The 23,126-nt window shown below is 49.9% G+C and overlaps 1 protein-coding gene across 3 annotated transcripts in view; it reads left to right on the top strand.

Moving 5' to 3' along the window:
* Window positions 1-12,075, top strand: part of IFNLR1 (interferon lambda receptor 1) — a 33,314-nt gene extending 21,239 nt beyond the window's left edge. Inside the window, exons 4-8 of one of the 3 annotated variants that reach the window (XM_032759308.2) lie at window positions 4,475-4,617; window positions 6,525-6,684; window positions 6,977-7,107; window positions 8,270-9,039; window positions 11,002-12,075. In XM_032759308.2, coding sequence (XP_032615199.1) covers window positions 4,475-4,617; window positions 6,525-6,684; window positions 6,977-7,107; window positions 8,270-9,039; window positions 11,002-11,182 — 1,385 coding nt within the window. In that variant the 3' untranslated portion in view covers window positions 11,183-12,075. Of the gene's footprint in view, window positions 1-4,474; window positions 4,618-6,524; window positions 6,685-6,976; window positions 7,108-8,269 lie in introns of all 3 variants that reach the window. The other 2 variants (XM_032759309.2, XM_032759310.2) reach the window with 2 other exon arrangements.
* The last annotated feature ends 11,051 nt before the right edge of the window (window positions 12,076-23,126 follow it).

The raw sequence follows: 23,126 nt of genomic DNA, 5'->3' as shown, positions 1-23,126 counted from the left end.
GGTGGTTGGGAAGGAAGGATGGTTGGATGGATGGATGGATGGATGGATGGATGGATGGATGGGAGGGAAGGAAAGGAAGGATAAGGCAGACAGGAAGGCTGTCTGGCTAGAAGAATGGTAGACAAACCACAATAATCTCTGAATGGGTAGGAATAAGACATTAGAAGAATAAAGGGAAAGACACTAAGAGATTTAAAATGTTTTCATTAATTTTTTGCCTCCTCCCTGAATTTCTCGATTCTTCAGCCCCACATCCCAGGGCAAGGTGACCCTTCCCGCCTTTACACTCCCTCCACACTTTTTCTGCTCTCATCTGTGGCCCTGGTCACTTTCTTTTGGTAGTTTGCACATTTCATTTACCCCAAACTTTCAGCTCCTGGAGGTCAGGATACAAGGAGGCCTCATCTCCCCATTCCCCTCAGCTCCCTTCCTGAAGCTTGATACCTAGTCAGTACCTAGTGGATGTTTCCTAAACATGTAAGTGATAGCATCATGAAGAAGCCACATGTTTACCTTGACCACAAACACAAGGCAAAGGTGACTAGTGTGGTCAGAGATCCCTGCTGCCTGGGAATCAGGGAAGGCTGCATGGAAGAAGTGGCATTTTAGTTAGAACTTGAAAGGTGGTGTATTTAGTTTTCTCTGGCTGCCATATTCCTTGTCACATTACCCTCTCCATCTTCAAGCCACTGGGCAAGGCTAGAAGGCCCTCCACAGACTATCAGTAGGAATGTGGAAGTTGAAGACTCAGAGTGCAGAAAGAAACAAGCAGCATTTTAGGGAAAAGCTAAATCCCCTCCAAGAATACCTCAATCATCGTGAAGAGCCTGTTAGTAGACACGCGGACACTCAAGGCATTGCTTCACAAGGTGAGGAACGTGTTACTGAAAACTTGAGAAAGGAAGAACCTTGTTCTGTACTGACAGAGAAAGCTTGGCAGAATTGTGTCCTGCAGTCATGTGGGAAGCAGAGCTTGTGAATGATGAATTTGAATGCTTATCGGAGAAGGTCTCCAAATAAAATGTGGAAGGCATGGCCTGGTTTCTTCCTGCTGCTTATAGTAAAATGCAAGAGGAGAGAGAGAAAATGAGGGAAGAACTTAAACAGAAAGGAACCAGGACTTGATGATTTGGGAAGTTCTCAACCTATGCAAAAAACAATAAAATTAAGAGATTGTAGCCAGGCACGGTGGCTCATGCCTGTAATCCCAGCACTTTGGGAGTCCGAGGAGAGCAGATCACCTGAGGTCAGGAGTTTGAGAACAGCCTGACCAATGTGGGGAAACCCCATCTCTATTAAAAATACAAAAATTAGCTGGGTGTGGTGGTGGACACCTGTGATCCCAGCTACTCAGGAGGCTGAGGTGGGAGGATCACTTGAACCCAAGAGGCGGAGGTTGCAGTGAGCCAAGATCATGCCACTGCACTCCAGCCTGGGTGACACAGCAAGACTCCATCTCAAAAAAAAAAAAAAAAAAAGAGATTGCTCCCAAAAGTGTGACATAGAGAAACAGCCAAGTATGTGATTGTACCAAACTTCAGGAAGATAAAAGATCAAAGTACTCAGTCGCTCAAAAGACTCTTTGAAGAGATTAAGATTATAACTCACAGTCCCCTTCAATCAAACCAGGGGACTTCTAGGAAGCTGAACAGCATTGTCCCTCAGCCATCTCAGCTGGAGCCAAAAGTAGAGAAGGGCTTATCTGAAAAAAAGATTTGTGGACCTGGCTTTTATCTAATAATGCAGTGGATTCCCCCATGACATCCATAGGAGACCCGTAAAGTTCCTGAGAAGTTTACATCCACAGAAACACTGTTAGCTGGGGTTAAATGGAACACAGAGAGTATGAAATCAAAGAAGGCTGTTGGACTCTCCGGTTTCTACTGGTGAGATGCAGACTGGTAAAATTACTTAGCTGCAAACACCTGCTACCTTTAGTGAAAAGGAAGGATGACTGAGACGGTGAGACCAGAAGCTCAAAAGGTAGTGCTGAGAGCGAAAGAGAATTCTTCCCAGGCCTTGAAACCTAATGGAGTTTTCTTGGCTGGATTTTCAAACTGCATTGGACCATGACCTGATTGTCCCTTTCATGTCCCCATGCTTGAGCCAGATTGTCTGCAACTGTTATCCTGTGCCTGTCCCACATTTTATGTTGGGAGCAGATAACTTTAGTTTTGCTGGCCCACAGATAGAAACTGTACCCCGGGAGTTGTACTGACTGGACTATGCCCAGAGTCTATTTGACTCTGACTTAGATACTGTTGATTCGGGAATTTGAGTTGATGCTGTAATGAGATGAGACCTTGGGGGACATTGGGATGGAGTGAATGGATTTTGCATTTGAAAGAGATGTGGGCTGGGTAATCCCAGCCCACGCCTGTAATCCCAGCACTTTGGGAGGCCGAGGCAGGGAGATCACCTGAGGTCGGGAGTTCGAGACCAGCCTGACCACCATGGAGAAACCCCATCTCTACTAAAAATACAAAGTTAGCCAAGCATGGTGGCACATGCCTGTAATCCCAGCTACTCAGGAGGCTGAGGCAGTAGAATCGCTTGAACCCGGGAGGCGGAGGTTGCGGTGAGCCGAGATCACGCCATTGCACTCCAGCCTGGGCAACAAGAACAAGAGTGAAACTCCATCTAAAAAAAAAAAAAATAAAGAAAGAGATGTGGATTTTGGGTGGGGGACAGAGGGAAGACCATGGTAGGCAGAATGATCCTCTAAAGGTGCTCTGCCCTAATCCCCAGAAGCTAAGAATATGTTAGATGTCAGTAGTGCATGGCAGTAGGAATCTTAATTAAGGTTATAGACTGTTATGGTTTGAATGTCCCCTCTAAAACTCCTGTTGACATTTAATCATCATTGTGATTGCATTAAGAACTGGCCCTGTTAAAAGGTAATTTAGTCCTTAAGAACTCCGCCCCCGTGAATAGATTAATGTCAGTCTTGCGGGAGTGTGTTTATCACGAATGGATTGTTAGAAAGTGAGTCCTGGCCAGGGGCAGTGGCTTATGCAACTCAGCACTTTGGGGGGCCAAGACTTGAAGTCAGTTGTTTGAGACCAGCCTGGCCAACATGGTGAAAGTCTGTCTCTACTAAAAAATACAAAAAGTATCCAGGAGTGGTGGCGGGCGCCTGTAATCCCAGCTGCTCAGGAGGCCAAAGCAAGAGGATCGCATGAATCCAAGAGGCAGAGGTTGCAGTGAGCTGAGATCGCCCCATTGCACTCCAGCCTGGGTGATAGAGCAAGACTCTGTCTCAAAAAAAAAAAAAAAAGAGGAAAGAAAGAACAAAAAAGAAAGAAAGAAAGAAAGAGAGAGAGAAAGAGAAAGAGAAAGAAAGAAAGAAAAGAAAGAAAGAAAGGAAAGAAAGGGAAAGAAAGAAAAGGAAAGAAGAAAGAAAGAAAGAAAAAAAAAGAAAGAAAGAAAGAAAGAGAAAGAAAAAAGGAAAGAAAGAAAAAAGTGAGTTCTGCCCTCTCTTACTGGCTCACTCTCACCCTCTCTTGCCCTTCCACCTGCCACCATGGGATAACACAGCACAAAGGCCCTCGCCAGATGCCAGTGCCATGCTCTTGGACTTCCAAGACTCCAGAAACATGAGCCAAATACATTTCTGTTCATTATAAATTACCCAGCCTGTGATATTCTGTAATAACAACACAAAATGGACTGAGACATAGATCTTCAAATAGTGAGGTTATCCTGGATAATCCAGATGGGCCCAATCTAATCCCATGAGCCTTTAAAACTTTCTCCAGATGGAGGCAGAAGAGAAGTGGCAGAAGGGGAAGTTAGAGAGATTTGAAGCATAAACAGGACTCCATGGTGCCATTTCTGGTTTGACCATGGAGTGGTAACATGATGAAAAATGTGGGTGCCTTCCGGAGCTGAGAGGCTCCCACTAACAACTGGCCGGGAAACAGCGACCACAGCCCTACAGCCACAAAGAACTAAGTTTTGCTGACAACCCAAGGGGGCTTGGAAGTGCCTTCTCCCCCATCGGTTCCAGATGTGAGACCCAGAGCGGAGGAACCAGCTGAGCCCACCTGGACTTCTGACCTAGAGAACTGTGAGATAATAAGTTTGTATCATTTTTAAGGCACTGTGTGTGTGGTAATTTGTTATGACAGCAATAGGAAATGAATCCGGATGGGCAGGATCTGCTAGGCCAGTGACATGTGGAGGGCACCCAGGTGGACGGGATGGCATGAGAGAAGGCAGGTCAGCGATGAGCTTGCCCGGGTCACCTCTCCTCTCTAAGCCTCAGTTTTCCTCTCTATGAAATGAGAATAGTGATATCTCCCTCCCAGGGTCAGTGCAAGGCTGAAATAACAGATTATAAGGTGCTAGGTGCACAAGAAGTGTTTGAAACATGCTAGTTGCTTTTCCATTTCCAAGAGAGCTCTCTGGTTTTGGGGGATGGAGGCAGTGCGGCCCCTCGGGATTACTGACAGGTCCTGCTCTGTTTCTGCAGTGGAGCCAGCCCCACCTGTCCTGGTGCTCACCCAGACGGAGGAGATCCTGAGTGCCAATGCCACGTACCAGCTGCCCCCCTGCATGCCCCCACTGGATCTGAAGTATGAGGTGGCATTCTGGAAGGAGGGGGCCGGAAACAAGGTGGGAAGCTCCTTTCCTGCCCCCAGGCTAGGCTCCCTCCTCCACCCCTTCTTACTCAGTTTCTTCTCACCCTCCCAGCCTGCCCCTGCACCCCTCCTCCAGGAAGTCTTCCCTGTACACTCCTGACTTCTGGCAGTCAGCCCTAATAAAATCTGATCAAAGTATGATGACCTACAGGAGGCCTGCTTGCCAAGTCAACAGATTCAGTACAGAAAAACTGAAAAATACAGAGAAGCTCTAAGAAGCAAACCAAAAGTACCCAGAGATGACCACACATCACTCTGGTGTATATCCAATTTCAGATTTGTTTTCTGTGAATGCATGTGCGTATAGCTGCATTTATTTACGGCAAGGGCTGGCAAACTTTCCTGAAGAAGGCCAGATAGTCGATATGTTTGACTTTGTGGGCCATATGTTCGCTCAAGACTACTCAACGCTGCAGTTATAGCACAAAAGGAGCCGTAGCCTATAGTAAATGAATGGGCATCACTGGGTTCCAGTAAAACTGTTTACAGGCCAGATGCGGTGGCTCATGCCTGTAATCTCAGTACTTTGGGAGGCCGAGGTGGTGGGAGGATTACCTTAGCCCAGGAGTTCAAGGCCAGCCTGGGGAACATGGTGAAACACAGTCCCTACCAAAAAAAAACAAAAAAGCTGGGTGTGGTGACGCATGCTTGTGGTCCCAGCTGCTCAGGATGCTGAGGCAGGAGGATCTCTTGAGCCCAGGAAGCGAGGCCACAGTGAGCCATGATCGCACCACTGCACTTTAGTCTGGGCAACAGAGCGAGACCTTGTCTCAAAAAAACAAAAAATAAAACCTTTTACATAAACAAGTGGCCAGACAGACAGACGGTCCCTGGGCCCCTGCTCTTGAATGTTCTTGCTTCCACTAAAGTAACATTCACACTCCCGATTTTTGCATACTCCGGGTTCTGGGGAATATAGATCTGAATCCAGCGTGGTTCCTGCCTTCAGGAACCTCACAAATATTCTAGACCAGCACTGCCCAATAGAGAGAAATATAATGCAAGCTACATGTGCAGTTTTAAGTGTTCCATGTTAAATTAAGTAAAAAGAGACAGGTAAATCGAATTTTAATAACAGATTTTACTTCATCCAATTGAATGGTATCATTTCAATGAGCAATTCTGATAAAAGTGATTGAGATCTTTTACATTCTTTTTCACTACTTCTTTGAAATCTGATGTGTATTTTGTACTTGGAACACCTCTCAGTGTGGATCAGATGCATTTCACATACTCAGTAGTCACACGTGGCCAGTGCCTTCCATACCAGACAGTGCAGCATCTGTAGAGGTTTCCTCCACTGCTGATAGACTAGGAGACCCCAAGATGGAAAGCCTGAAGAATCTGCTCCTCGAAGTAGGGACCTTAATGGGGTGCACACCAGGGCAACCCCAAGTGGTAGGCTGCTTTTGAACCATGGCTATCCCTACCTCGAGACTCAGCTGAAAAGAACTCGGGTAGTCTTGGGAAGTGCTTCCTCAATGCTTAAACTTTAATGCAGGAAAAGAATAGAAGGTTCAGGCAAGGAGGGAGCATCACTTGAGGCTGGGAGTTCGAGACCAGCCTGGGCAACAGCAAGACCTTGCCTGTACAAAAAATAATTTTAAAATATTACCCAGGTATGGTGGTGTGAGTCTGTAGTCCCTAGTTACTCGGAGAGCTGAGGTAGGAGGATCGCTTGAGCCCAGGAGTTTGAGGCTGCAGTGAGCTGTGATCACACCACTGCATTTTGGCCTGGGTGACAGAGCCAGACCCTATCCCCTACAAAAAAAAAAAAAAAAAAAAAAACACCCTACCGTGTCTGCCAACCCCACTCTGTCCTGGCTGTGTGAAACCAGTCCCCACAGCAGCTCTGCCACTCTCTGCTTCATTTCCAAACAGACCCTATTTCCAGTCACTCCCCATGGCCAGCCAGTCCAGATCACCCTCCAGCCAGCTGCCAGCGAACACCACTGCCTCAGTGCCAGAACCATCTACACCTTCAGTGTCCCGAAATACAGCAAGTTCTCTAAGCCCACCTGCTTCTTGCTGGAGGTCCCAGGTGGGTACCAAGTGGTGCAGAAGGGGTAACTTTCCCTCTGGGCCTTGGGAGCTTCATGACACAGTGGTTAAGAGCATGAGCCTAGAGATAGACTCGCCTGGATTAAAACCACACTCATTGTGTGTCTTCGGGCAGCTTACATAATGCCCCGAACCTTGGTTTGCATAGTCTGCAGGATGAGTTTATTCTTGTGAGGATTAAATAGTGTCATGTATGTGAAGCACTCAGCACAGGTGCAGTTGTAGACAAGAGCCATTGTTTGTTTCTCTCATTGTTATTTTTCCTTCCTTAGAAGCCAACTGGGCTTTCCTGGTGCTGCCATCACTTCTGATACTGCTGTTAGTAATTGCCGCAGGGGGTGTGATCTGGAAGAGCCTCATGGGGAACCCCTGGTTTCAGCGGGCAAAGATGCCGCGGGCCCTGGTATAGCAAATCTGGGGGTGTGCGGCAGGTGGGGAGGGGTTGACAGTAAGGGAGTGGGGCTGGAGCTATGAGTTGTTCAGATAGACTATCAAGATGGTCCAGACTCTTGGACCAAAACATCTATCTTTGTGTCTGAATTTCCACCATTAGTAATGCATTCATTTAGTTCTGAATAAAATGGCAAATAGGCCCAGGAGGGAGGAGTGCCTTAAGTTCCTTTGAGATAAATAACTTCACCTCTGCTAAGGATGTGTCAGCTGCTGAGAGCAGAGCCCCTGGCCTTGGACCTCAGGAGAGATACTCAAAAGGGGAGGAGGAGAGGAGGCACCAAAGGGGACATCTTAAAAGAGTCCCAATTTTTAGTTCACACTTTAACCCAGGATAAGCTGTGTCCTGGCTGACCTCGGAGTTTCTTCCCTGGTCTGCTGGGTCTCTCCCTTAGAATCTAGGGGCCAGCTGGGGCAGGGGAAGCCCAGGAGGTGATATGGGTCGGTCTTGTTCAGATGAGGGCTGGCAGGGGCAGCTTGGGCATAGGCGAGGCTCCGACGGGCGTGGGGGCTTTGAGGATGGGTTCTGAGTGTCCCTGCGTCATGGCAGGGTGGCAAAGGGTGCATTTCCAAATTTCCTGGCTCCAGGATCTGTGGGAGAATCCCACTAACTGTCAGGGTGACACCTCGGGTAGACATGTCTGTGCCCTGCCCCGTGCCCTCAGCCTTCCTGTTAAGAGCACACCAGCTGGACTTGCAACTCCCAGCGCCTGCACCCAATGGGCTTTCTCTGGCCTCTGGAGCCCACACTGCCCCTGCATGTGGTAGGCTGCAAGTGCCACAGCCACCAGCTCTTCCATTCCTCAACAATGACTGTGGGTAAATAGCCCAGGAGCTCCCCCCTTCTGGGATCGCTCTGAGGTGCGTGTGCCCAGTGGCTCCCTGAGTTCCCAGCAGGATTAAGTGCCAGTAGCCTTCGTGGTCAGCTGCTTGATAACACCCCGCTTCCTGGCTGCTCCCCCGGTCCCATCTGGTGTGTCCTGGGATCACCTCCCACAGAAACTGCTTACACTTGAAGCCTTGTCTCAGGTCTGTTTCTAGGGGAATTCAGATGAAGATAATTGTGCTTCAGGAAAGCCTAAATTTTCTGCTGTTCTCTCCCCTACCCAAATCAGGACTTTTCTGGACACACACACCCTGTGGCAACCTTTCAGCCCAGCAGACCAGAGTCCGTGAATGACTTGTTCCTCTGTCCCCAGAAGGAACTGACCAGAGGGGTCAGGCCGACGGCTAGAGTCAGGGCCCCAGCCACCCAACAGGCAGGATGGAAGAAGGACCTTGCAGAGGATGAGGAGGAGGATGAGGATGAGGAGGACACAGAAGATGGCGTCAGATTCCAGGCCTACATTCAACCACCTTCTTTCCTGGGGCAAGAGCACCAGGCTCCAGGGCACTCGGAGGCTGGTGGGGTGGACTCAGGGAGGCCCAGGGCTTCTCTGGTCCCGAGCGAAGGCTCCTCTGCTTGGGATTCTTCAGACAGAAGCTGGGCCAGCACTGTGGACTCCTCCTGGGACAGGGCTGGGTCGTCTGACTATTTGGCTGAGAAGGGGCCAGGCCAAGGGTTGGGTGGGGACGGGCACCAAGAATCTTTCCCACCACCTGAATTCTCCAAGGACTCGGGTTTCCTGGAAGAACCCTCAAAAGATGACCTCTCCTCCTGGGCCACCTGGGGCACCTTACCACCAGAGACGAATCTGGTCCCTGGGGGACCCCTAGTTTCTCTTCGGACACTGACCTTCTGCTGGGAAAGCAGTCCTGAGGAGGAAGAGGAGGAAGAGGAGGCGAGGGAATCAGAAACTGAGGACAGCGATGCGGGCAGCTGGGGGGCTGAGAGCACCCAGAGGACCGAGGAGAGGGGCCGGACACTGGGGCATTACATGGCCAGGTGAGCTGTCCCCCGGCTTCCCACCGAATCTGATGCTGCTGCTGCCTTTGCGAGGACTACTGGGCTTCCCAAGAAACCCGAGAGCCTCCATACCTCCCCTGGGCGGCGGAGGGGCATTGCACTTCCCGGAAGCCCACCTAGCGGCTGTTTGCCCATCGGGCCGAGCAATAAGATGCCCCTCCCTCCTGTGACCCACCCCCTTTAGGCTGAGCTACGAGAGGGGTGGACACAGGGTGGGCTGAGGTCAGAGGTTGGTGGGGTGTCATCACCCCCATTATCCCTAGGGTAATTGTTTACAGGCCAGGGGGAAAAATTATCCCCGGACAACATGAAACAGGTGAGGTCAGGCCACTGTGGACATCAAGGGCGGACACCACCAAGGGGCCCTCTGGAACTTGAGACCACTGGAGGCACACCTGCTATACCTCATGCCTTTCCAAGCAGCCACTGAGCTCCCCCATCCCAGGGCTCAGCCTCCTGATTCATGGGTCCCCTAGGTTAGGCCCAGATAAAAATCCAGTTGGCTGAGGGTTTTGGATGGGAAGGGAAGGGTGGCTGTCCTCAAATCCTGGTCTTTGGAGTCATGGCACTGTACGGTTTTAATGTCAGACAGACCGGGGTTCAAATCCCAGCTCTGCTGTTCACTGGTTGTGTGATCTTGGGAAAGACACCTTCCTTCTCTGCCTCGGCTTCCTCATCTGCAGCTACGCCTGGGTGTGGTGAGGTTCTAGGGGATCTCAGATGTGTGTAGCACAGAGCCTGCTGTGTCCTTGGTGCTGTCTACATGGTGGCCAGTAGAATTTTCCATCTATCCAGGCTCCAGGAGACCCCTGGGCGTCTCCCACCTGTGGTCCCTAAACCCAGAGTGACTGAGAGCACTTACCATTCAGCTTGTCTCATCCCCAGTCTACCTCCTTCCTTCTACGCTCGCTGCCTCCCAGTCAGGAGAGTGAGCTCTCAGAAGCCAGAGCCCCACCCAAGGGGACCCTGGTCTCTCCGCCTTCACCCAGCAATGGGAAACCTGCTTCCCAGGGGAGGAACCAAGTGCTCCACCTTCTAGGGACCCAGTTTGTTGGAGCAGGATAGTAACGTGGCAGGAATCGGACTTCTGGGCCTGTAATCCCTGTTTGGACAGCACGTTAGACCCTTGGTTGACTATTGTGGTCCTTAGAAGTCCCATTCTCCCTTCCAGTTATGAGAAACCAATGCCTTCTAGATTCAGGTGACTATCCTTACCTGGGGATGCTGATGCATCCTCAGTTAACCTACACCCACCTGAATATAGATGAGCGTAGCTGAGTTTTCACCCATAGGACCGAAGTGTTTTGTGGTGGAAGATCTAAACAATCTTGGCTCTGTGGCCATTCAACCTGCCAGGACTAACGTTTCTGGATTTGTGAAGAAGGGATCTTCAAAGCCATTGAATCCACAGAGCTGTGTTGTTTTAAAGCCACCACAAGGGTACAGCATTAAATGGCAGAACTGGAAAAGCTTCTTAGGGCATCTCATCCAGGGGTTCTCAAACCGTGTCCCCCAAAGGCCTTGGGTTGCAGTTGCAGGGGGCGCTGTGGGGCTATAGGAGCCTCCCACTTTCACCAGAGCAGCCTCACTGTGCCCTGATTTACATACTGTGGCTTTCCACGTGAGGTTTTGTTTAGAGGGGTTCCACTACTCAAGAAAAAGTTAGCAAACCACTCCTTTTGTTGCAAAGGAGCTGAGGTCCAGGGTGGCAAAGGCACTTGCCCAAGGTCGCCCAGCAGTGCTGTTCTGATGACCTGTTGTGCACATCCCCAAGGGTGAGAGCTTCAATCTCTGCACAGCTGGGCCAACCTCTGACCCCTTGTCCATGTCAGTAAAATATGAAGGTCACAGCCAGGATTTCTAAGGGTCAGGAGGCCTTCACCGCTGCCGGGGCACACACACACGCATACACACATACGACACACACCTGTGTCTCCCCAGGGGTTTTCCCTGCAGTGAGGCTTGTCCAGATGACCGAGCCCAGAAGAGGAAGAACAAACAAACCACGGAACTGGGGAGGGCTGTGGCTTGGGGCCAGCTCCCAGGGAAATTCCCAGACCTGTACCGATGTTCTCTCTGGAACCAGCCGAGCTGCTTCGTGGAGGTAATTTCAAAAAAGTAAAAGCTATCATCAGCATCATCTTAGGCTTGTATGAAATAACCACTCCGTTTCTATTCTTAAATCTTGCTATTTTTGTTTTGTTTTGTTTTTTTGAGCTGGAGTTTTGTTCTTGTTGCCTAGGCTGGAGTGCAGTGGTGCAATCTCAGCTCACTGCAACCTCCACCTCTCGGGTTCAAGTGATTCTCCTGCCTCAGCCTCCCAAGTAGCTGAGATTACAGGCACCTGCCACCACACCTGGCTAATTTTTTTGTATTTTTAGTAGAGACGGGGTTTCACCATGTTGGCCAGGCTGGTCTCGAACTCCTGACCTCGGGTGATCCGCCCGCCTCGGCCTCCCAAAGTGATGGGATTACAGGTGTGAGCCACCACTCCCAGCCAAACCTTTCCATTTTTTTTAAAGAATTTTTTCCAGAGTTTAATTTCTGACATAGCTTAAGTTTTCCAGTAACTCTAAACTCCATCTCCTTTATCGTCATTAAGTCATTCACAAAAAGCTGGGAGACGCATTAGGAAAGGGCATGATAATCAGTATAATAATTTGCCTTGTGTGGTCAGCACTTAACTGTTTACAAAGCCCTTTCACATGCACAGCAGGTGGGAACTGCGCGGTGTGGGCTGGGCCTGCGCTGGAAGCACATCCCCTGAAAAGTGTTAGTGCCTTAGGTGAAAGCAACATGTATCACTTTAGAGTACTAACAGTATATGTTGTTCTTATGTATTTGTATTTATTTCTATTTTTTTCTATGTTTATGTCATATTTAAATGATATCCTACTGCTTGTTGGTATTACCCTAAACTGTTTAAATGAAGAGCTCTATTTTTAAAGGAAAAAGGTCTAATTGAATGGAAACGCGTATGCTCTTATCTTTTTTTTTTGAGACAGGCTATCACTCTGTCACGCACGCATGCACCACCAGGCCTGGTTAATTTTTTTGTTTTTGTAGAGATGGAATCTCCTATGCTGCCCAGGCTGGTCTCAAACTCCTGGGCTCAAGCAATCCTTCCTGCCTTGGCCTCCCAAAGTGTTGGTTGGGATTATAGGTGTGAGTGACCGTTTCTGGCCTATGCTGTTATTTTTCAAAGGCTCATCACCTCTCCTCTGGGAAACCTAGCTGTTAAGACTACAAGGGTCGGCCAGGCGGGGTGGCTCATACCTGTAATCCCAGCACTTTGGGAGGCCGAGGCGGGCAGATCACGAGGTCAGGAGATCGAGACCATCCTGGCTAACACGGTGAAACCCTGTCTCTACTAAAAATGCAAAAAATTAGCCAAGCGTGGTGGCGGGCGCCTGTAGTCCCAGCTACTTGGGAGGCTGAAGCAGGAGAATGGCATGAACCTGGGAGGTGGGGCTTGCAGTAAGCCAAGATCACACCACTGCACTCCAGCCTGGGAGACAGAGTGAGACTCCGTCTCAACAACAACAACAACAAGAAGACTACAAGGGTCTTGAGTCGGGTCCCCAGAAGCAAACCCAGAGAAAAGGTAGAAAGGTAGAAAGCAGTGCAGTGATCCAGGTAATGCCAGGAGGGGAGTGTGGAGGCAAGATGGGGCGGGGGGCGGGGCGGGGAAAGGGCAGCCAGGCAAAGTGTGTCATCAGCAGGTCCCTGCTGTGGACAGCTGGACCTCAATGCCCCTGGAGAGCTCTGGAAGTCAATGCAGGATGCACTGCAGATTTGGTCCCCATGCCAGGGGCAGGAGCCAGGGAGTCTAGCTACTCCCTCCCATCGGTCCAGTGTGGAAGCCGTTCCCTGAGGCACAGTTGCAGGTACTTGCAGTTGGAATCCACCAAGCTGAGTGCACAAGAAAGGGGAGTGCTATGGGGCTGAGGGCAGGGTCCCCAGCCAATATCACTTGTTGCAGTGAGGCTGGAGCTGACAGCTCACCCAGCTGCAACTATGGTCCATGGAAGGATATGGAACAGCACCTGTGCGCCTAGCCTTGCACTGCCAAACTCATTCCAGCGGCTCTCCATTAGCGAGGGTCTCCCAGTTTCCAGCGACTCTCTCAAGGCCACCTGGTGACTGTCTAGCACTGTGCCCACAGTTGTCACCACTTATTGGTGCCAGGGCAGGCGCTAGACCCAAGCCTAGCTGATCCGACAAGTCCCTGTCCCTGGAATTCAGTAGTCTCCCTGGCTGGCTGGGCCTAGAGCAGGTACCTTCCAATCTGCCATGGCCGCATTTCCCAGTCTGAGGAACAATCCGCAGACAAGACAAGAAGGCAGCCACTGCCACGTGGGCTGCCGAGACAAGAAACGGTAACCCCTGCTTCTGGTCCCTTCCCCCAGGTGCAGCTGCACCCCGGCCTCGGCTTCCTCGCACTTTTAAAAATCTTTTTTTCTAGACAGAGTCACTGTCACCCAGGCTAGAGTGCAGTGGCGTGATTTCAGCATCTCAGCTCACTGCAACCTCCACCTCCCAGGTTCAAGTGATTCTTGTGCCTCAGCCACCCAAGAAGCTGGGATTACAGGTGTGCGCCATCACGTTCTACTAATTTTGGTTTGTTTTTTTGTTTTGTTTTGTTTGTTTGTTTTTGTTGTTTTGTTTTGCTTTGTTTTTTTGAGATGGAGTCTCGCTCTGTCTCCAGGCTGGAGTGCAATGGTGTGATCTTGGCTCACTGCAACCTCCTCCCGGGTTCAAGCAATTCTCCTGCCTCAGCCTCCTGAGTAGCTGGGATTACAGACGCTCGCCACCATGCCCAGCTAATTTTTGTATTTTTAGTAGAGACGGAGTTTTGCCATGTTGGCATTTTTTATTTTTTTTCAGTAGAGACGGGTTTCGCCATGTTGCCCAGGCTGGTCTCGAACTCCTGGCCTCAAGTGATCTGCCTGCCTTGGCCTCTGAAAGTGCTAGGATTACAGGAGTGAGCCACTGTGCCCAGCTAGTTTTTGTATTTTTAGTAGAGACAGGTTTTCGCCATGTTGGCCAGGCTGGTCACTCCCCTCCCAAAGTGCTGGGATTACAGACATGAGGCACCACGCCCGGCCCCTTGCATCCTACCTACAAGTCCATGAAGGAAACCAGAACATGTTACCCCCAAATATGCCTCTTTGACGCGATATTTTTGAATATTTTTTAGCTAAGGTAGTTAAAAAGCAGCAAACAGAGGAAGGGCTCCCCTCTTTCTGCCGAAAGACAGGTTATAAATTCTTCTTTACTGGAGACAAGTTTTACAAACCTTATGCCATCAGTTTACTCCCATGCACTTACCTTCTCAGAGGTCCCTCCTTTGGGAGCCTAAACCTACTTTCTTTTTTCTTGCCACTTCTCTAAAATGTATTGTGGTTTTTTTTTCCTGGTTCCTGTTGTGGGATATGATGAGGTTTCTCTTCAAATAATCTGATCCATCTTTTATTCTTTAATTCATAGTACCCCCCCCTTTCCTTTTTCTCCTTTTTTTCCTTTTTGCCTTTGTTAGATGCCCAGGCACACCACAGTACCAGGGGTTATCAGTACCAGCTCACATTCCTTTCCTTATTTGGAAAGAAGACTAACTTTCTAGCTCATTACAGACACCCCTTCCCGCCCTCTCCACTTTCTTTTACATGCCCACCTTATGTAAAAAAAAAATTCAAATGTTTAGCCAACCAGGATTCGTTTAGATTGTACGACCTGACCCCCGCCAACGGGGAAAGAGTACAGGGGCAGGACTTGCATCAGAAATAAAGGCTCTCATGCCCTTTGTTCAGGTGTGCTCTCATAGCGACTGGCCAAGGAGGTACCCCTCTGCGCAGAAGGAAAATTACTTTGCTAAGAATCCTTTGTTCGAGTATTCAATTTCCTTAGGATTTTCAGCGTTATTCCTGACACCGTTTTGTCAGGATAAAATTTATTGTTCTTTATTGAAGATGCTCTCTAAGCCAGAGTCATAAGCCACTGCACCATCACCTTTGTTTTGAGGTTTCTCCCTCGTGATGTTTGCCGCACGTATTACAGACTTGCTTGTTTTTCTCTTGTTAATCTGTCTTTGGTTACAGGGGGATCTGTCTCTACTATGAACATGTGAGGGTTGAGAAATTATATTTCCTCCCCCACCCCAGCATTTAAGCCAGGGCCTTCTATTATGTGTAACCAAATGTCCTTGCTAATTCACAAGGACAAGGAGACAGTGAATCCACCTCCCGGGTTCAAACGCTTCTCCTGCCTCAGCCTCCCCAGTAGCTGGGATTACAGGTACCCGCCACCATGCCCGCTTGTGGCCAGCTTCAGGTATCTGGTCCTTTCCAGGAAACAGGGAAGGACGTCCTCTCCAGGTGACCCGCCCGCGCTCCTCCTCCTCCCGCTGCTGGGTCGCCACCCTTGAGCTTCTCCGGGCCTGTCTGCTGCCACCTCCTGGACAGTGGTGGTATGTCAGGGCTGCTGGGCGCGGTCTTACCCGAATAGGGCTCAGGGAGCCTGGAGAGAGGAGGGCTGGGGTAATGGACGCCCTGAAAACTTCCTTTAGGAAAGGAGTTGCTTTTCCTCTTGGCACCAGCACCTGGCACAGAGTGGAAGCTTGGGATTGAGTAAGTGAGTGAAAGAATAAGTGAGTGAATTGGCGTATGAATTGGAGTCAGTAAGTGGACGGCTGTGGCTGACTTACATACAAGGTTGCAGCTCTCGCATGCGATGATAACCATCCTGATCCCAAATTCCCGTTGCCCGTGGGTGCCCGTCCTCCCTCGCCCAGCATCTGCTCTGAGGGGGCACTGGTGCTGCTCAGCGAGCATAGTGATGTTGGAGGGAGTACGTGGGATACAGAGCAGGACCTTAACAGTCGGGCTGGAACTCATTATTCTGTAATTGTTTCCCATGTGATTTAGGGTTTGATCAATGGCTGCCTGTGGCATCTTCCCTGAGCTCATTCCTGTGTGCATAAAGTGGGGCTGAAGTAATGAGGGTTGGGGGTGTTTGTTCTAGAAAAACAGACTAGAAGTTATATCTAAATGCGTGAGTCAGCTCCATGAGTCAGTTCCTCAAGAGATACTGGTTGACACCAGGACCGGTTCCAGCCCCGGGAGCCCCACCCTTGGCGTGTGACGATACATGACACGGAGGTGTGATGGCTTTATATAAGCTGAGTCTTTTTATTTCCCCCTAACTGCTTATTTAAATGGATGAAGAGGAGAAGGTTGCGAGGAGTGCCCTGTCCTGGTGGACAAAACCATCAGCATATGTCGAGAGGCCCCTCTCTAGGAGGGCGGTGCCTCCAAGGTGGGACATATCCCACCCCACTCTGAGTCTGTTTCTCCAGGTGCTCAGTGGACCATCTGAGAAGCCTGAGTCCAGTAGGAGCCTGGAGCCCCCACACTCCCATCTCTGAGCTCCAGGCCCTTTCATGAAATCCCCTTCTTCTAAGTAACTCTAACCCAGCCTGGATGCCTAACCTGCAGGATGCAATGCCATTACTTTCTCCAGCCCTGGAATCAGGCCTCAGAAATGATGACCAACTCAAACTTCTTTTTTTTTCCCAAGATGGAGTCTTGCTCTGTCATCCAGGTTGGAGTACAGTGGTACAATCTTGGCTCTCTGCAACCTTCGCCTCCCGGTTCAAATGATTCTCCTGCCTCAGCTGCCCAAGTAGCTGGGATTACAGGTGCCTGCCACCACGCCCGGCTAATTTTTGTATTTTTAGTACAGATGGGTTTTTGCCATGTTGGCCAGACTGATCTTGAACTCCTGACCTCAGGTGATCCGCCCACCTTAGCCTCCCAAAGTGCTGGGATTACAGGCATGAGCCACCACACCCAGCCTCAAACTTCTAAGGGAATGTTATCATTGCCTTCATGCCCACCTCCCTCCATCCCCACATCTGCACACCAGCATTCTAGGTTTTTGCAAAGGTTTTTTTTCTTTTTTCTTTTCTTTTTTTTTTTTTTTTTTTAAGGCACAGTCTCCCTCTGTCCCCAGGCTGGAGTGCAGTGGCATGCAGTCTTGGCTCACTGCAACCTCTGTCTCCCGGGTTCAAGCGATCCTCCTGCCTGAGTAGCTGGGACTACAGGCGCGCACCACCACGCCCAGTGTATTTTTAGTAGAGAAGGGGTTTCACCATGTTGGCCAGGATGGGCTTCATCTCTTGACCTCGTGATTCGCCTGTCCTCTGCCTCTCAAAGTGCTGGGATTACAGGCATGAGCCACTGCGCCCGGCCTGCAAAGGTTTTTAAGGGGCCTCATTGGTCCTTGGGTTCCTCATTTTGTAACAGAGGATGCTTGCTGCATGAGACCTCCTTCTCAGAAACTGTCCAGAGACAGCAACCCAGCAACACTGAGGAGTAGAGACTTATTTCCATTTCTAGATGAGGAAGCTGAGGACGAGAGGGTAAGGGACCCTCACACAGCAGGGAAGTGGCAGAGCTAGAATTCAGACCGGGTCTGTCTACTCAAAGCCCATGTTCCATTCACTTCCCTTGGCTCCCGTGGGGGCCTATGAAAGTGCTCCCCCATCCTGGCTGGAGATGCATAATCTTCTTAATGTTTTTATGAAGAAGCATGGCTTTGTACTTGCCTTATAGCCATGTAATAAGCTTCTGGAACTTCAAACTCCCAAGAGAGAGCTGAAATTATAAGTAGAGTCAGGGAATTCTACAATGACGTTATGTTTGTGTGAATGACATTAGTCATGAAGGGAATTCTGGGATGTCAGGGGAGGTTTCCAATCCCAAAGTGACATGGAAGCAGAGGCCATGCAAGCTGCAGAGGCCCTTAGGAGCCTTCTAGACCAAGCCTCCTTTACAGACAGGGAAACTGAGGCCTCAAGAGGGGACAAGAGCTATTCATAGTCACCTGAAGTCAGGTGCAAGATTGGGACCAGACCCAGGCTCCAGACCTGGGTCATGTAGTCAATGTCCCTGATTGACACAGCCCAGCCTTGGAGTCAGATGGGCTCTCAGGCTCCGTTCCTTGCTCCTGCTCTCCAGGAATGACCAGGAGCCCCTCTAGGACCTGCCCCTGCAGAGTCGTCAACCACGGAGACAGCACTCCACACTCCCCGAAGACTTCCAGGAAACAGCCCACTGCCTTTTGATGTTGTTCTTCTGGCATTCCTGGGTGTGGAGAAAAGGGACAGGAACAGGTCACATTCCCGAGTATTTCATTGTAAAATGTGCTTTTTCTATAGCTTGGGGGATGTTCCCTACAGTCTTAAAGCCCTGGCCAGCTTTCTCCGGCACGCTCATTCATTCAGCAAATCTCACGAAGTACCTGCTCTGTGTCAGCTCCTCCCGGACACTGAGACACCCAGGAGACACCCTTGTCCCTGTAGTCAGTACCATGGGGAACGGGAAAGCACCATGCAATTCACGCCAGGAGATGGGGACACAGAGCTGGGAGCTGGTGTTCCCAACCCAACCAAGGGAGCCGCTCACACAGGGAAAGCTTCCTGGTGGACGTGAATTTGAGAAGAGATCTGAAGAATGAATCGGAGTGAGACAGGAAAGAGGACGTGGAAAGGGGTTCTCAGAGGCAAGACAGTGCATGGGTGCACTGGAGAAATTTGTCAGAAAACAAGTGCTTTTCCTGGAGGTCTGAGAATCAGCAAGGCGAACCTGCTGCTCTGAAGGTCAACGCTGTAAGTTGATGTTGGATACCTGCTCTACATTCAGCCACGTGGAGGGTACAGAGGAATACCAGGGAGCTCTTTGCAATCAGAATGCTTGACGAGCACCATCCAATTGTGGAGCCCAGAGAACGAGGTTATCTGGGGAACTTCTGCCACTGGAGGCAGCTTCGTTGTGAACACCTCCAGCAGCCAAGACCTTTCTACCTCTCAAGGCAGCCACACCATCATAGCGAGAGTGATTTCCTTAAATTGAAAAAATGGCCTGTCTAATATGTCTCCCCCTGACCACCCTGGTTTTCCTTTTAGAGGTAGTTATACAAAAAGGGTCTAGAGCCTTCTCCATGCAATAGCCCCTCAAATATTTGAAGACAGTGCTCATGTTTTACCTCCACTCCAACCCGAATCTCTCCTGTTCATTCTTTTGTTTGTTTGTTTGTTTGTTTGTTTGTAGGCAGAGTCTTGCTCTGTCGCCCAGGCCAGAGTGCAGTGGCTCAGTGTCGGCTCACTGCAACCTCCACCTCCCAGATTCAAGCAATTATCCTGCCTCAGCCTACTGAGTAACTGAGATTATAGGCACTTGCCACCATGCCCAGCTTTTTTTGTTTTGTTTTGTTTTGTTTTGTTTTGTTTTGTTTTAGTAGAGACGGGGTTTTGCCATGTTGCCCAGGCTGGTCTCGAACTCCTGGCCTCAGGCAATGTACCCACCTCTGCCTCCCAAAGTGCTAGGATTACAGGCAAGAGCCACCGAGCCCAGCCTATTTGTTTTTGAGATGGAGTCTCACTCATTCTGTCGCCCAGGCTGGAATGCAGTGGCACAATCTTGGCTCACTGCAACCTCCACCTCCCGGGTTCACACAATTCTCCTGCCTCAGCCTCCCAAGAAGATGGGACTACAGGTGTGTGTCATCATGCCTGGCTAATTTTTGTATTTTTAGTAAAGACAAGGTTTCACATGTTGGCCAGGCTGGTCTCGAACTCTTGGCCTCAAGTGATCAGCCCATCTCAGCCTCCCAAAGTGCTGGAATTATAGGCATGAGCCACAGCGCCTGGCCTCCTTTCCATTCTTGAACATGTAACACAGCTGAAGTATCATAGTGGACAATGCCAAAATGCGGGCCAGACCACACGTTCTGGAAGGACTTTGTTTTCTAGTTCGTTTGTTTTTTGAGACAAGGTGTCACTCTGTTGCCCAGGCTGAGTGCTGTGGTGCAGTCATGGCTCACTGCAGCCTTCACCTCCTGGGCTCAAGCAGTTCCCTGCCACAGGCTCCCAAGTAGCTGGGACTACAGGCATGTGCCACCACACCTGGCTAATTTTTTATTATTTATAGAAACAATGTCTCACTATGTTGCCCAGGCTGGCTTTAAACTCCTGGACTCAAGCGATACTCCCTCCTTGGCCTTCCAAAATGCCGGGATTACAGGCATGAGCCACAATGCCTGGCCTCTGGAAGGACTTTCAAAGTGAGATGTTATGGGCTGGAGTTATCAAGAAGGGCCATACTGCAGAAGAAGAAAACTGTCTTGGTGAGATTCGAGGAAAAGGGAATTGGCTAAGGGAGTGGAAATGGCATTCCAGGAGGTGGATAGAGCCGAGACAAAGGCTTGTCTTTAATGCCGATTTGTTACGTTTAGTAACCTTGCTTTCCCTTAATATAAATTAGTGTATTTCCTATATTAACTTTAGGAAATGCAGATAAGCAAAGGGAAGAAAAGAAAAATCACCCACAATTCCACTACCACCCAGAGATAACGCCCCTAGTGTTTTCATCTATATCCATGAAGACACGCAGTTTGCTCTGAGTGTGCAGGTGTGCGTTTTAGCCAGGGTGGTACTGTACATAGTTTATGTTATGCCTCTTTTCACTTGAAAAACTATGATGAATCTTTACCAGGTCACGAAACATTTTTCTCCAGCATTGTTTTGGAAGCTGCATTTGTCTTGCTTTGGGTGGACATACCATTATTCTTTTAACCAAAGCTCTACTGTCAGACATGGAGGTTGTTTTCATTTTTTTCTTTTTTGAGACAGAGTCTCGCTCTGTCGCCCAGGCTGGAGTGCAGTGGTGTGATCTCGGTTCACTGCAAGCTCTGCCTCCCGAGCTCAAGCGATTCTCCTGCTTCAGCCTCCTGAGCAGCTGGGATTACAGGTGCCTGACACCATGTCCAGCTAATTTTTGTATTTTTAGTAGAGACAAGGTTTCGCCATGTTGCCCAGGCTGGTCTCGAACTCCTGATCGCAGGTGATCCACCCACCTTGGCCTCCCAAAGTGCTGGGATTACAGGCATGAGCCACCACGCCTCGCCTATTTTTTTCTTAAACTGTTAGAAATGAAGTGTGGGTATTCCCAAGTTCCTTAGCAATCCAGGTGTCTTCCTTCCCATTAATTCCTACATAACCACAGACCGTCGAAACTACAGGACGCCCATTTCCTCCATCAAGTTCCTTCCTCCAGTGCTTTTGAGAGGCCCCAAGGAACACTTTCGTGTTCCACAGACCTGTTAGGGCTGCATCTTGTCCTCTCAGCCAGCCACTTGGGACCAAAGCCTGCTCTCCTCCCTAAGGGTCCCTTGTAACCTGTTTTTCTGGCTGTAGCCTCCCCACATCGCCTTGTCATCAAAGTCATCAAAAACCCTCTATCCATCATGGTTCATCCAGTAGCACAGAAACCTCTCCAGTCTTTCAGACCAAGGGACTTTACTGTAGAGGAACTCGTCACCCAGAGGATGAAGGAGCTGGGACACTAATCAGGACAGACAGTTCAGAGATTTCCCCAAAGCAGGAAGCTGTGCCATCCTACCAACTGAAGGGAAAGATAAAGGGAGAAGGTGTTGCCAGAGCCAGGAGCTGGCCTCCAGACAGGAACAAGAAAGACATAGGGGGTTGCCTGGCTGATGGACTGTCCAGAGGGAGCGGGAGCTGCAGAGGAGATATGGCCATTGCTGCGGAAGCCACTCAAAGCAGAAAACGAGGGGAGAAATGCTCTGATCTCTGCCTCCCCAGTCTTCCCCCAGGGGCTAAACCTATTAGAAAGCAGTTGATAAAAGAGTCTGGAAAATGTAGTTTCCTGCAATTTCAGGAAATGACTGGCATGGGCCCTACCTTAATTCCTCCAAAGCACAGCTTAGATTTGGCTGTTTTGTCAAACAAACTTTAGCAATCAGGGCTGATAACAAACAATTACAATTCAGGAAAGAAAAACCTAAACACGGATCCCAGGATATCACAGCCCATTACATCCAACCCATTGGCAGGATCCCTGCTAAAATTTCACTTGCCATTGTGCGCCTGGGACCAGGCAAACTCTCCCCAGGGGCAGGACCCTCCGGTCGTGTCCACCCTGACCAGAGTCCAGGCCCCAGGGCCCTTCAACCTTCTCCAGGCCCTGCAGGAAGGAGAAAACCATTTCTAAACACGTGTCCCTTCATTCACACGAAGCTCGTGTGCAGACCCTGCCCCCCATGGCAAAATGATGGGAGAGCAGCCTGAATCGTCATCGTCCCGAACCAAAGGCCCATTCATGAAGTTCAGCCCCATCTCTAGCACGGCAGAAAGAATCACTGAAGTTTGAGTTCCATTTTTTTTCTAACCTTTTGCAGATCCTAGGCCTAAAGGCTCGAGGTTAGAGCGGCTGGGCTTCCTCACCCCCAGTGGCCTCTCTAGGGCACAGCTGTTCCCAAGCCCACCCCGAGCATGGAGACCTGCCTTGATATGGAGGATCAAGGAGGAGCATCAGGTGCCCTCGATCTCCTCCTGCCAGAAAAGCAAAGGAGTCACAGCTGCAGGAAACATTCCTTTGCTGCAGGAAACATTCTGGGACTTTTATTCCCCCCACTTCTTGTCCAATTATTTTCATCAGGGTAAATCCCCTAGGAATAGAATTATTAAAGCAAAAGATAGGCATGTGGTGTAGGCTTTTGATCCACAGTGCCAAATTGCTTTTTGATAAGCCTGCATATCGTGGAATATTCTTGCCTTTTCTGCCCCTCAGCTCCTTGATAAACCACTTGGGATGAATCAGCTACCAGACCAGATAAACAAGCCAGCCTGTTACTGTTGCTGTTTTCTGCAAGTCGGAAGGGAACTCCCTTAGATCCCGCCCAGAACCTGGAATTCCAGAGCACACGGGGCCAGGACACCTTTGTACCCCTGCTCCCCACCGGCTCAGGTCCCACCCACCCCCTTCTCCCCGCCCCATGCCCGGGTGGAGCCAGCTGCCAGGGCGCCAAGACTCCCAGCCCTGCCTCTGTGCACCGCAGAGTAGAGGCCAAGGGAGGGCTCTGTGCCGGCCCCGATGAGGACGCTGCTGACCATCTTGACTGTGGGATCCCTGGCTGGTGAGTGCCCATCTACCCTGTGGTCAGACCTCCCTCATCCCAGGGGCCAACGATCAGGGTCACCTCCCCAG

This window comes from Hylobates moloch, unplaced genomic scaffold (assembly GCF_009828535.3).
Source record: "Hylobates moloch isolate HMO894 unplaced genomic scaffold, HMol_V3 SCAFFOLD_9, whole genome shotgun sequence".
Classification (NCBI taxonomy): Eukaryota; Metazoa; Chordata; class Mammalia; order Primates; family Hylobatidae; genus Hylobates; species Hylobates moloch.
This window is presented reverse-complemented; position numbering and strand designations above follow the sequence as displayed.